Source organism: Phyllobates terribilis, unplaced genomic scaffold, assembly GCF_046119375.1.
Source record: "Phyllobates terribilis strain yellow unplaced genomic scaffold, ASM4611937v1 Scaffold_1__5_contigs__length_1240528914, whole genome shotgun sequence".
Taxonomy (NCBI): Eukaryota; Metazoa; Chordata; class Amphibia; order Anura; family Dendrobatidae; genus Phyllobates; species Phyllobates terribilis.
Genome location: NW_027362761.1, coordinates 1,150,796,334 through 1,150,810,829, shown reverse-complemented (window position 1 = coordinate 1,150,810,829; position 14,496 = coordinate 1,150,796,334). Strand labels below are relative to the sequence as shown.

General features: G+C 41.5%; 1 protein-coding gene across 1 annotated transcript in view; it reads right to left on the bottom strand.

Annotated features, from left to right (window-relative positions):
- The window catches only part of LOC141191640 (proton channel OTOP1-like), a 100,329-nt gene that overhangs the window by 42,913 nt on the left and 42,920 nt on the right, over nt 1-14,496 (bottom strand). Inside the window, exon 3 of the mRNA XM_073661614.1 lies at nt 12,603-12,739. Within this exon, the coding sequence (XP_073517715.1) occupies nt 12,603-12,739 (137 nt within the window). The remainder of the gene's footprint in view (nt 1-12,602; nt 12,740-14,496) is intronic.

The window sequence follows — 14,496 nt, the reverse complement described above, 5'->3', positions numbered from 1 at the left end:
CAGCCGTCTGCTTAACCTCCGCTAGAGACTAAAATTATGGGGGATCCCACGCCATTTTTTTTTTTAAATAAATCCTTTATTTTAACACTAAATGACATTTGAGGAGTTAATAAAGATGTAGTCCCTAAATTATTATTTATTTTTTAATTAATTTTTCCCAAAACTTTTGACGTGGGCTTCGCCATATTTTTGTATGCCAGCCAGGTACAGCATCCAGCTTCTATGAACGCGCCATTTTCTGGGGCGGCTGCGGACTGCAATTTTCAGTGGGGGGGGGAGCAGAAACCTTGGGCCTCCCTGCGCTGCAGATTCCATCCCCCAGCTGCCTAGTTGTACCTGGCTGGACACAAAAATAGGGAGAAGCTCCACGTTTTTTTTTTTTTAATTATTTCATGAAATTCATGGAATAATTAAGAAAAAAAGGGCTTCCCTTTATTGTTGTGTCCAACCAGGTACAAATAGGCAGCTGGTGGTTGGGGGCAGCCCGTTCCTGCCTGCTGTACATGGCTCTACACAAATATAGTGCGAAGCCCCACGTCAATTTTTTTTAAATTATTTCAGGAAATTCATGAAATAATTAAAAAAAATTGATGTGGGGCTTCGCCCTATATTTGTGTCCAGTCAGGTACAGCAGGCAGGAACGGGCTGCCCCCAACCACCAGCTGCCTATTTGTACCTAGCCGGACACAACAATATAGGGAAGCCCTTTTTTTCTTAATTATTCCATGAATTTCATGAAATAATTTAAAAAAAAAATACGTGGGGCTTCGCCCTATTTTTGTGTCCAGCCAGGTACAACTAGGCAGCTGGGGGCTGGAATCTGCAGCGCAGGGAGGCCCAAGCTTTCTGCCCCCCCCCGGTGCAAATTGCAGTCCGCAGCCGCCCCGGAAAATGGCGCGTTCATAGAAGCGCCATCTTCTGGCGCTGTACCCAACTCATCCAGGGCCCTGGTGCGGTGGCTCACTGGGTAATAAAGGGGTTAAGGCCAGCTTGGCATTATCAGCTGGCCCTAAGCTCGAAATTCATGGGGTCACGCCAATATTAGACATGACCACCATGAATTTCTAGTAAAGTATTTAAAAAAAACACAAACACCCAGAAAAAAGTCCTTTAATTGAAATAAAGACACAATTCTTTATTGTTCTAAATTAAACCATACTTACCGTCACGCCCATTCCAGCTGAAGCCAACGATCTCCTGCAATAAAAGAAAAATAATAAAGCAACATCATCCTTACCTTTCCATGGTTCCCAGGACAGCTTCAGCTCTGCTACATCGAGATGACAGGCTGGACCGCAGCAGAACGCTGCCATCCAGACTGTCATCCCGCAGACACTGAGAAGCGCAGGCATGCTTGCGCTCCTCAGTATCAGGCTGTGACGGCATAAAGATGAGCCGAGGTCATGTCCAATGAACTTGGCTCACCTCATGCACGTCACTGACAGCGTGGGAAAATTCTCCTGCACTCAGCGCTTCAGCGTGAGAATTCTCCCACGCTGTCAGTGACATACATGAGGTGAGGTCATGTCCAATGAACTCAGCTCACCTCATGCACGTCCCTGACAGCGTGGGAAAATTCTCCTGCACTCAGCGCTTCAGCGTGAGAATTTTCCCACGCTGTCAGTGACGTGCATGAGGTGCGCCGAGTTCATTGGACATGACCTCGGCTCATCTGGATGCCGTCACAGCCAGACACTGAGGAGTTGAAGCATGCCTGTGCTTCTCAGTGTCTGCGGGATGACAGGATGGATGGCAGCGTTCTGCTGCGGTCCAGCCTGTCATCTCGATGTAGCAGAGCTGAAGCTGTCGTGGGAGCCATGGAAAGGTAAGGATGATGTTGCTTTATTATTTTACTTTTATTGCAGGAGATCGTTGGCTTCAGCTGGAATGGGCGTGACGGTAAGTATGGTTTAATTTAGAACAATAAAGAATTGTGTCTTTATTTCAATTAAAGGACTTTTTTCTGGGTGTTTGTGTTTTTTTTAAATACTTTACTAGAAATTCATGGTGGTCATGTCTAATATTGGCGTGACCCCATGAATTTCGGGCTTAGGGCCTGCTGATAATGCCAAGCTGGCCTTAACCCCTTTATTACCCAGTGAGCCACCGCACCAGGGCCCTGGATGAGTTGGGTACAGCGCCAGAAGATGGCGCTTCTATGAACGCGCCATTTTCCGGGGCGGCTGCGGACTGCAATTTGCAGCGCGTGGGGCCCAGAAAGCTTGGGCCTCCCTGCGCTGCAGATTCCAGCCCCCAGCTGCCTAGTTGTACCTGGCTGGACACAAAAATAGGGCGAAGCTCCACGTATTTTTTTTTTTAAATTCATGAAATTCATGGAATAATTAAGAAAAAAAGGGCTTCCCTATATTGTTGTATCCGGCCAGGTACAAATAGGTAGCTGTTGGTTGGGCGCAGCCCGTTCCTGCCTGCTGTACCTGACTGGACACAAATATAGGGCGAAGCCCCACATAATTTTTTTTTAATTATTTCATGAATTTCCTGAAATAATTTAAAAAAAATTGACGTGGGGCTTCGCACTATATTTGCGTCCAGCCAGGTACAGCAGGCAGGAACGGGCTGCCCCCAACCACCAGCTGCCTATTTGTACCTGGTTGGACACAACAATATAGGGAAGCCCTTTTTTTCTTAATTATTCCATGAATTTCATGAAATAATTAAAAAAAAAAATACGTGGGGCTTCGCCCTATTTTTGTGTCCAGCCAGGTACAACTAGGCAGCTGGGAGCTGGAATCCGCAGCCCTGGGAGGCCCAAGCTTTCTGCCCCCCTCCCCCCCCGGTGCAAATTGCAGTCCGCAGCCGCCCTAGAAAATGGCGCGTTCATAGAAGCGCCATCTTCTGGCGCTGTACCCAACTCATCCAGGGCCCTGGTGCGGTGGCTCACTGGGTAATAAAGGGGTTAAGGCCAGCTTGGCATTATCAGCTGGCCCTAAGCCCGGAATTCATGGGGTCACGCCAATATTAGACATGACCACCATGAATTTATAGTAAAGTATTTAAAAAAACACAACACCCAGAATAAAGTCCTTTAATTGAAATAAAGACACAATTCTTTATTGTTCTAAATTAAACCATACTTACAGTCACGCCCATTCCAGCTGAAGCCAACGATCTCCTGCAATAAAAGTAAAATAATAAAGCAACCTCATCCTTACCTTTCCATGGTTCCCACGACGGCTCCAGCTCTGCTACATCGAGATGACAGGCTGGACTGCAGCAGAACGCTGCCATTCAGCCTGTCATCCCGCAGACACTGAGAAGCGCAGGCATACTTGCACTCCTCAGTGTCTGGCTGTGACGGCAAAAAGATGAGCCGAGGTCATGTCCAATGAACTCAGCTCACCTCATGCACGTCACTGACAGCGTGGGAAAATTCTCACGCTGAAGCGCTGAGCGCAGGAGAATTTTCCCACGCTGTCAGTGACGTGCATGGGGTGAGGTCATGTCCAATGAACTCGGCGTAGAGTACAGGATAAATGTGCGCCGAGCCTTACTGCAATCTTTGGGAGGCAGAATGAACAAATCAACAGCAGGACAAAAATTGGTTTTATTTATTTTTTACACCAATCCTCATGCAGTATAAGTGATATGATGACTTTATTCTTCGTGTCGGAGCGATTACAGCAATACCAGATTTATAGCGGGTTTTTATGTTTGGCTGCTGTCACACACTAAAAGACTTTTTTTTTTCAAAAACTAGTGTTTGCATCATCATTAGTGTGGAGCAAATTTGTTCGGCATTTCAAATTCGTGTTCGTGTACGGGGTTCCGGCTTGTTTGCGCCAAAAAATCGTCTCCGTCCATGAACATCACTGATTTGCCAAGCTGTCACGCAGATAACATCATCATATCTTGAGAGCTGTAGTTTTTACATATTTCGGCCGACAGAGTCATGTAAGGGCTTTTAAGGGACAAGTTGACATTTTTATTGGCACCATTTCCGGGCACATCACATTTTTTTATCGCTTTCTATTCTGATTTTTGTGAGGCAGAATAAACAAAAACCAACAATTCAGGAATTGTTTTTAGGTTTTTTTTTTATGCCGTTCCGCATGTGGTAAAATTGGTAAGGCAGCTTTATTCTTCGGGTCAGTACGATTACAGCGATACCATAGAATCATAGAATCATAGAATCATAGAATGGTAGAGTTGGAAGGGACCTCCTGGGTCATCTGGTCCAACCCCCTGCTCAAAGCAGGATTCACTAGATCATCTCAGACAGATGTCTGTCCAGCCTCTGTTTGAAGACGTCCATTGAAGGGGAACTCACCACCTCTCGTGGCAGCCTGTTCCACTCATTAATCACCCTAACTGTCAAAAAGTTTTTTCTAATATCTAATCTGTGTCTCCTCCCATTTAGTTTCATCCCATTGCTTCTAGTCTTTCCTTGTGCAAATGAAAATAAAGATGATCCTTCTACAATGTGACAGCCCTTGACATATTTGTAGACAGCTATTAAGTCTCCTCTCAGTCTTCTTTTTTGCAAGCTAAACATTCCCAAATCCTGCAACCGTTCCTCATAGGACATGGTTTGCAGACCAGTCACCATTCTGGTCGCTCTTCTCTGAACTTGCTCCAGTTTGTCTATGTCTTTTTTAAAATGTGGTGCCCAAAACTGTACACAGTATTCCAGATGAGGTCTGACCAAAGAGGAGTAAAGACCGATAATGACTTCACGTGATCTAGACTGTATGCTTCTGTTAATACATCCCAGAATTGTATTTGCCTTTTTTGCTGCTGCATCACACTGTTGACTCATGTTCAGTCTATGATCTATTAGTATACCTAAGTCTTTTTCACATGTGCTGTTGCTTAGCTCTATTCCTCCCATTCTGTATATGCTTTTTTCATTTTTATTGCCCAGATGTAGTACTTTGCATTTTTCCCTGTTAAAACCATTCTGTTGGTTGCTGCCCACTGCTCCAGTTTATTTAGGTCTTTTTGAATCCTCTCTCTCTCTTCTCTAGTATTAGCTATCCCTCCTAGCTTTGTGTCATCAGCAAATTTAATCAGTTTACCCTCAATTCCTTCATCTAAATCATTGATAAAGATGTTGAACAATACAGGTCCCAGGACGGAGCCCTGTGGTACCCCACTTGAGACATTCATCCAGCTGGATGTGAAGCCATTTACAACCACCCTTTGAGTCCGATCACTAAGCCAGTTATGAATCCACCTAACAGTTGCCTGGTCCATTGCATACTTGGTCATTTTTTCAATAAGGATGGTGTGAGATACTTTGTCAAATGCTTTGCTGAAGTCAAGATATACTATATCTACAGCATTTCCCTGATCCACCCAGTCAGTGATTCTGTCATAGAAGGAAATTAAGTTAGTCTGACATGACTTGTTAGTTACAAACCCATGCTGACTCTGATTAATCACTTCATTCTTATCCATGTACTTACATACATGTTGTTTAATAATTTGTTCAAAGATCTTTCCTGGTATAGAAGTCAGACTCACCGGCCTATAGTTCCCTGGGTCCACCTTCTTCCCCTTTTTGAAGATAGGAACAACATTTGCTCTTCTCCAGTCTTCTGGGACTTCTCCTGTTCTCCAAGAATTTTCAAAGATTATGGAGAGTGGTTCTAAAATTTCTTCTACGATCTCCTTCAGTACTCTGGGGTGTAATTCATCTGGACCTGGAGACTTGAACTCATTTATGTTAGCTAAATATTCCCTCACAATCTTTCTGTTTACAGATAACTTGGATTCCTCTATTCCTTTAAAAGGACAGTGAAGATCAGTTGATGTTACATTTTCTTTCTGAGAGAAAACTGATGCAAAATAGGAATTAAAAAGTTCGGCCTTCTCAACATCCTCTCTTACCATTTCTCCATTTTCATCCTGTAAAAATCCTATAGCATCTTTGACTTTTCTTTTACTTTTGACATACCCCCAAAATCCTTTTTTATTGCTTTTGACATCTCTTGCAAGCCTTAATTCATTGTCAGCTTTAGCTAACCTGATACGTGCCCTACAGGATCTGCAGACTGCATTATAATCTTCTTTAGATATGCCTCCCTCTTTCCATTTAATAAACATTTCTTTCTTTCTTTTTAGCATGTGTTTAAGTTCTGTGTTCATCCATCCTGGTTTCCTTAAATGCTTCCCATTCTTCCTACTTTTCGGGATTGTTAACGATTGTGCTTTGAGAATCTCATTTTTAAAAATTTCCCATCCTTCCTGGACATTTTTGTCCTTAAGGACATCCAGCCATTGGATCCCTCCTATTCTCTTTCTGAGTCTCTTAAAATCTGCCTTTCTAAAATCTAACCTTGAAGTTTGAGTCTTCACATGTCTTCCTCCTCTAGTTATCCAAAATTCTATAATAGCATGATCGCTGCCTCCTAGGGTCCCAGCCACCTTTACCTCCTCAACCATTTCCTCCCTGTTTATAAGGATTAGATCCAAAGTAGCAGATCCCCTTGTTTTCTCCCCTACCTTTTGGAAGATAAAGTTGTCAGCAAGAGAGGATAAGAATTTGCTTGACCTGTTAGTTTTACTTGAGAGAGATTCCCAACAAATGTCTGGATAGTTGAAATCTCCCATGACCACTACGTCATATTTTTTGGAGAACTTGGTCATTTGATACATAAAGAGTTCATCCATATCTTCAGCTTGCCCAGGTGGCCTGTAGTAAATGCCTACAATGGTGTCCTTTCCGTTGTTCTCTCCTTGTATTCTTACCCAAACAGTTTCCACAGAACTCCCAGTCTCTGAAGCTTCAATCTCTGTGCAATATACGCTTTTCTAACATACAATGCAACACCTCCTCCTCGTTTATCAAGTCTGTTTCTTGCAAATAAGTTGTATCCTTTTAGCCTTTTATTCCAATCATGTGTATCGTCCCACCAAGTTTCAGTGATTCCAATGACATCATATTCCTTTTCCTGCATTAGTAGTTCCAATTCTCCTTGTTTGTTGCCCATGCTTTGTGCATTTGTATAAAAACATTTTAGTTTGTGATTGGTTTCTCTTCCTCCCATATTTTTATTATTTAGATTTTTTTGTCTTTGTTCTTCTTTTCCACTTCCAGTAGCAGAGATCTCAATAGTATTTGTCAGCTGTATGGCTTTTTCTGGCCTTTTGCTTCCCTTCCCACATTGTTCTAGTTTAAAGCTCTTCTGATGAGTGTAGCAAGGCGACTTCCAAATACATGTTTTCCAGTCTTTGTAAGGTGCACCCCATCTCTAGCAAGTAGTCCATCGTATAGGTAATTCATTCCGTGATCCAGAAATCCAAATCCTTGTTGACGGCACCATCGACGTAGCCAGTTGTTCACCTGTAGAATCTTATTCCACCTCATTGTTCCATGGCCATCCACTGGGAGGATGGATGAGAAGACCACCTGCGCTCCCAATTCTTTCACTTTCTTGCCTAAGTCTTCAAAGTCACTGCAGATGGTTTCCAGGTCCTTTCCTGCGGTGTCATTTGTCCCCACATGTATTAGCAGGAATGGGTAGTGATCTGTAGGTCTGAAGAGTCTTGATATCCTGTCAGACACATCTTTAATTTTTGCTCCTGGAAGACAGCACATTTCTCTTGAGGTTATGTCTGGTCTGCAGATAGCGGCCTCTGTTCCTCTTAACAGGGAATCCCCCATGACCACCACTCTCCGTTTTTTCTTCACAACATTCTTCTTTCTCCATCCAGGAGGATTCTGAGGGCTTACAAGGTTATTCATTGCTGGCAAAGTCTTATTTTGCTGTATTTCTTCATGGTTCTCCTGCGTGAGAGCCTGGTACTGGTTCCTGAGCAGTATGGGTGCTGACTGCCTCTCGATCCTCCTGCTTCTGTGGGTCACATGCTTCCATTCCTCTGTTTCGTCAGGTGCAGTTCGAATTTCTTCTCTTTCTGAATCATGAAGAGATAATTCTGCTCTGTCTGAGAACTCTTCACCTTCCTTAATGATTTTCAAGGTAGTTAACCTCTCTTCTAGATTTCGCAACTTTTCCTCCAACAGGGACACAAGCTGCATTTCTGGCATGTGAAGTTTTGCTTTTCCACTGGCAAGTCTGTGAACATGTAGCAGGATATGCAGCTCACCAAATGGCTCCTGGACTCTTCCATGTTCTTATTGTTAATGTTCTGAAAACAGTGAAAAAAGCTTAAAAAATTTATATAGTTTATATATATAGTTTTTTATGTTTTGGCGCTTTTACACAAATACAAAAACTATTTTGTAGAAAAAAAAATATTTTTGCATCGCCTTCTTCTGAAAGCTAAACTTTTTTTATTTTTCCGCTGATGGAGCTGTATGGCAGCTTTTGAGAGACAAGATGACAATTTTAATTTACATTCACCTTTTTGTTTGCCAGTATGATGATATATCATAGTTTTTGCGTCGTTTTTTATGGTGTTCACTAAAGAGGTTAACTAGCGGGACAGTTTTATAGGTCCGGTCCTTCCGGATGCAGCGATACCAAATATGTGTACTTTTATTGTTAATTTTTTTTAAAAAAATATTTATTTATGGGTACAATATTTTTTTTTTATTATTTTGTGATTTTTTGTTTTATATTTTTACAACTTTTTTCCCTTTTTTTTTTTCACTTAGTCCCACTGTGAGACATTCACTTTCTGCAATCTCATCGCAGTTATAAGGTATAGCGATGCAGGATCACTGCTATACTTTATAACTAGTGAGTGCTGCAGATACAAGTTAGTTAGTTAGTTAGATCATGCACTGCGCATGGGTCGCGGGGTCTCCGATCCAAGAGCAGAGGGGCTTTTGTCCCTCTGCCTGCTCGCTAAATGCTGCAATCGCAGCAATAGCAGCATTTAGGGGGTAAAAGTGCCAGAAGTGGTGCTGGCACTGCTCCTGGCACTGAGTGCCGGGTGTCAGCTGTCAGAATCAGCTGACACCCGATGGCCATCACATGCACACAGCCTCTGTGCACGCAAAATCGCCTAGACGTATCCATACTTCCACGGTCGGTAAGTACCAGGCCATGTGGACATATGGATACATCTAAGATCAGAAAAGTGTTAAAGGGGCTGTCTAGTGAAAATGACTTATCACCTACCTGCAGGATACGTGATAACTTACTGATCTGTGGGTATCCCACCAATGACCATGATTTGGCAGATTGGATGCACAACCACCATTCCATTCTTTCTAAATGGGGGCTGCTGGAAAAAGCTGAGCACATCACTTGGACTGGCCCACAGGAGAACAGGGGAAACCTCCTGTGGGCCCCTATGCGAGAGTAAGTCACTTACTCCGAACATGAGCAGGATTTCATCATTCATTCAACAAACGACCTAGTTTATTTTTATATACTGTAGAAGCAAAAGTAAATTTGTGAAAGAGGGTAATATAATGAGGGCAGCACGGTGGCTCAGTGGTTAACACTGCAGCCTTGCAGCGCTGGGGTCCTGGTTTCAAATCCCACCAAGGACAACATCTACAAGGAGTTTGTATGCTTTCCCAGTGTTTATGTGGGTTTCCACATAAAAAATATAATATTTGCATGAAGCAGAACAGTGGGCCCCCAAGTCAATGTTACTGGTGGGCCGTTGCCACCCAAGTCCGACACTGCAGCAGCAACATAGGGAATTAATGTAGCAGCGGTTGAACATTTGCTCTACTGATCTATTCTAACATGGATAAATGTTCCCCGTTCTGCCAATTAACATAGGTCCCAGCGGTCGGTCACCCACCAACAAGTTATCATTTATCTTATGGACAGGTGATGAGTTGTTTTGACCAGACAACTCGTTTAACATGAATAATAATGAAATATAATGATATAAAGATGTTTCCCTTTAAAGTATAGAGTGATGTCAGCATCTATGTCAGTAATGCACTTTAAAGTCTTTTGTCCGACTTAGTCTTTCCTATTCAAAAGTTTAGTATTACAACAGATTCCCTTTTCTCTATTATTCCAAGCATCTCCTCCTTACAGAAGGAAAGCGCTGAGTCTATAGATAGAAAAGGCATTGAAATCTGTACAATCATTGTCTCGCCAATGTAATTGTGTTTCAAGTGAAATATAATCACATATAAAGGATCGGAATTGCAAATGAACAACTTTCACAGAGCTGATCCCACCTCGTACAGCCCTAAGTAGCTCAGCCGTGTTCGGGCATATGTATCATAAGAACCTTTGAATTTATATATAGAGATCATTTGTTATATGATATGGGAAAATTAGTTTCTAAATGTAGTATGTTTATGAGTGGTATCGAAAAACCGCTCTCAAGTATATAGTGGCCCGAGGCAGAGATGGAAATGAAGGGAAGAGGGAAACTGATCAGCATGAATAGCCTTTTTTGGAAGGATGAACGTCGTATGTTTGTAGAATACAACATACCGTAAAGAAAACATGGAGTAAAGAGAATGTCAGAATAATACTCATGGAACTACTGGTGTGGCTCTTAACGTCCAGCTATAAAAATGATAGCAACAGTCCAAACGATAGCCGGTACTCACATAGTATAAAAGGCACACAAAAATGGTTGAACACAATAGTATAACAATTAAAAAGGCAAAAAAGAAATATCCGCTGTGCTCCCAGGCAACATGTTTCGGACCTACACTGTACATGGTCCTTAGTCAAAATGATAACTTTTCTTGGACAAATCTGAAGTCCCAGAAATGTAGTTGTAGAGGTAATGCAAATAAGGTTAGAAGTGCACTGGGGGCGTGTCCATGCACTTTTACTGCTGACACTTCAGATTTCTACAAAAAATAGTATATTTTTTTATTGTTGGACAACGGACTATATAGCCATACCACTAGTAGTAGTATAATGCTCCTGATGGGTTCTATTTCATTGAATATTTTGACATTTTTATATTACATTTTTATACACAAATTTCTTATTTTACATTAATTGATACTTTCTTTATATTCTATTTATTATTATGTTTTATTATAATATTTTAGTTATTTAAATAATAATAATTCTTGATAATAATATACCACACTATTAACTTATCACTTCTAGTGCTATGTTAGGTAGAGATGAGCGTACCCGTAGAAGTTCGAGTTTTGGAACACGACCCAAACTTTATTCAAAAGTTCAGTTCGGGTACCAAAACTGTACCCAAACTTGAACCAGAACCCAAGCCCCATTGAAAACAATGGGACCCGAACTTCTGTACTGGAAAATCTCTCTCTCTGCAATGGACTTTCCCTGGAACTCCGAACATTGCAATGGACTTCTCAGATGAGACAAAAACATTCGTGTGACCCCAATCCTTAGGCTGCTCTCTTAAAGGATATCTTTTGTATTTTTTTTTTACTCAAATGCATACATTTTTGGCTAAAAATTAGTGTTGAGCGAGTATGTTCTGTCCGAGTATGCTCGGGCCGAGCTCCGAGTATTTATAGCTGCTCGGTGTTATGGTTGAATCGCTCCCGTGTACATGATTTGCAACTGTTTGACAGCTTTATTACATGTGAGGAATGTGTAAGAAATAGACATTCCTCCCATGTAATAAAACTGTCAAACAGTCGCAAATCATGCACACGGGAGCGATTCAACCATATCACCGAGCAGCTATAAATACTCGGAGCTCGGCCCGAGCATACTCGGCGAAAGGGTTAATAGAACATACTCGCTCAACACTACTAAAAATCATTTCTACAATAGGGTTTCATTTTTTAAAAAAAATCAAACATTTTATGGGGCATTTTCTATACTCAAATGTACAGTATGTATCATTTTTGCAAAAATTTTCATTAAAATGTTGGGACTTTTTTGCCTCTGCAGACTCTTTGTATCACAGTACATAGCAGTTTGCAGAAAGAGTTAACAGTGAATCCGTCAGTGAGCTCTTCTGACGGCAGTTTAAAATTATTTTCAACTGATGTATGACCACAGCAAGGTTGTAATAGTCAGCAAGTGCAACAGAAGAGAGCTAGGGATACATACTCTGCCGGACGAGCTAGCTGTCGGATTCACTGGTAACTCATTCTGCAGCCAGCTGTGTACAGTGATACTTATGTGTGAACAGAAGAAAGTGTTTGAAGGATAATGTCCTGTCTTGGCTCCTCTAATCACACCTCCCTGGGTGTGATTGACAGCATGTATATCGGTACTGCTATAATGGGAATTATATTCAGGCTTACTCATGCCCAGGGAGGCATGATTAGAAGATCCAAGGCAGAACTAGCCTGGGGTAAGAGACGCACTACTGAATTAGTCCTGCCTCATTACCATATGTGATATTGTCGGATAAAAGTTCATTTTTCAAACATTGCAATATTAGCAATCAACATAAAACTCCCTATCAGATTAAAGAAGCCAGATACTATAGTAGCGGTTGAAACCTGAAAGGTTCCCTTTAATTTTCCTACAGCGCCACCAAAGCGTAAATGAAGCATAAATACTTATCCTATAAACTCCATATAAATTCTTATCCTATATATATAGAAGTGACTCTTTGTTTTATCATCTAGCAAACATGAACAATTTACCATAAGTACAAAAATAGGTCAAATTGTTAGAATTGGAATTTTGCTATGAACAGAATAGTTTTTCTACTTGCATCACACACTGGAGCATCAGTTTCTGGACATGATTTAACAGAGCAGGGAAAACCCAGTGATTTATCTTCTTAATGCCTACCTGGAAAACTGTGTGAATAATGTGGGTGACCGGGTATATTCCTTCAATTATCGACATGCATTCTATGTATCCAATAAAGTAGCCGAGCTTCAGAGCATGCATCACTATTGTGGTTACTGCAAACAGACCTACGCCACCTAGACACGGAATCCAAAGATAATGACAGGACAGGTGTTAATGAAGAAACATTGCACAGAAAACATCACTATGCGAATGTGACCACTGAAGACACTAGTGGAGTTAATTCTACAGTTTTATCTACAGTGGGTCACCAATTCAATTTACACTTGGTGAAACTTGGTATACAGGTACTTAAAAGTCTTTCAGTAGAGCTTTCACAATCTGCTTCATCAGTCCAAGCTCAATGTGGAGTGGTGGCAGGAGAACTTTAATGGCATCAACTAAACTTTCTGCAACTATGTTATTGAGTTCAGGTTGCAAAGATGTTCTTGTTGGCCAACTTTTTTGGCTCCAGTGATGAGTCCTTTCCCGGCTGTTCCATTCACACAAAAAGCATGGGTACTTTGTTTATCCTCATTGCTACCTAAGGTGCAAAGAGAGAACGTTCAGATCACCACATATTGACCATCCTTAATCCTCGCAGTTACAGTTGTGCTCAAAAATTTACATACCCTGGCAGAATTTTTCCTTTCTCGGCCTTGTTTCAGAGAATATGAATGATAACAAAAAAAATTTTCTCCACTCATGGTTATTAGTTGGGTGAAGCCATTTATTGTCAAACTACTGTGTTTTCTCTTTTTAAATGTTAATGACAACCAAAAACATTCAAATGACCCTGATCAAAAGTTCACATACTCCAGTTCTTAATACCGTGTATTGCCCCCTCTAACATTAATTGATACATGCAAGCTGCTAGGTTCAGATAGGACGAGACAGGTTTCATGAATTCTTTGGAATCCTGGGGGAACCGTTACTCAGGGCGACCATAGGCTCCAGCTTCTCTCAAGCACAAGATAGATTCAATTGCTGACGAGACACATGTGACAAGAGTCTTTTTCAACAGTTTAACAGTGGAATTTAATCTGAAGCACGGCCAGTGCAATTCAGGGATATTACAGCACAATCTTCATTACAGTACAGTCTGAGTTTCTTGAGCAACCGCCTTCAGTAACAATACAGTAGTTTCTTCACAAGGCACAGTATTACTGTCTCTTCAGTAGCATAATTCAGCATAGATTAGATCTCTTAGCAGCACACTTCTATGTATACACAACCACAGGCTTTTCCGTCACTAGGACACAATAGTACACAGCATTCTTTATACTGCATGGAGATGGAGGGGGGGTGTTTGATGAGGGAGATGATCCCTGTGGCACAATTCCTTCCAGTCCTTATCTTCCTGCCCAATAATACTCTGCACTGTTAGTTCAGGGAGTTTCTGACCTGTGTTTAATTTCTCTCCTGATCTGAATCCTGTTTAGTTGCCTTCTGTCAGATATAGATAACACACTACCTTTCTCTTGCTTCAGCCAGACTACAATAAGAAGTTCCCCCAAATCCCCCTGGGGCTCGGTTAAAACACAACCCTGTCTCCTGTGACTGTGTTAACCCCTCTAGTTGCTGAATGCTTCTGAAGCAACAGCACTACTTCTGCATGTCACACTCTTCCCTCCTTTTTGAATGTCGTCCTCGACATTCATCTTAATTGGTCAATCTAACCAATTCTGAGACAGTGGTGAAAGTTGAGTAACTTTATATACAAATTGGTATAACATTTATAAACATTTATAACAACCTATTTTACAAACTTTTTCTTGTAGTACTCCTGTAAGAAATAAACAATTAACACAATCAGTGTCTCTTCAGCTGGAGCTTTTTGTACGTCTTCAACCAGCTCTCTCTCTCACTAGGCCTTAACAGTTCTTTGTTTCTA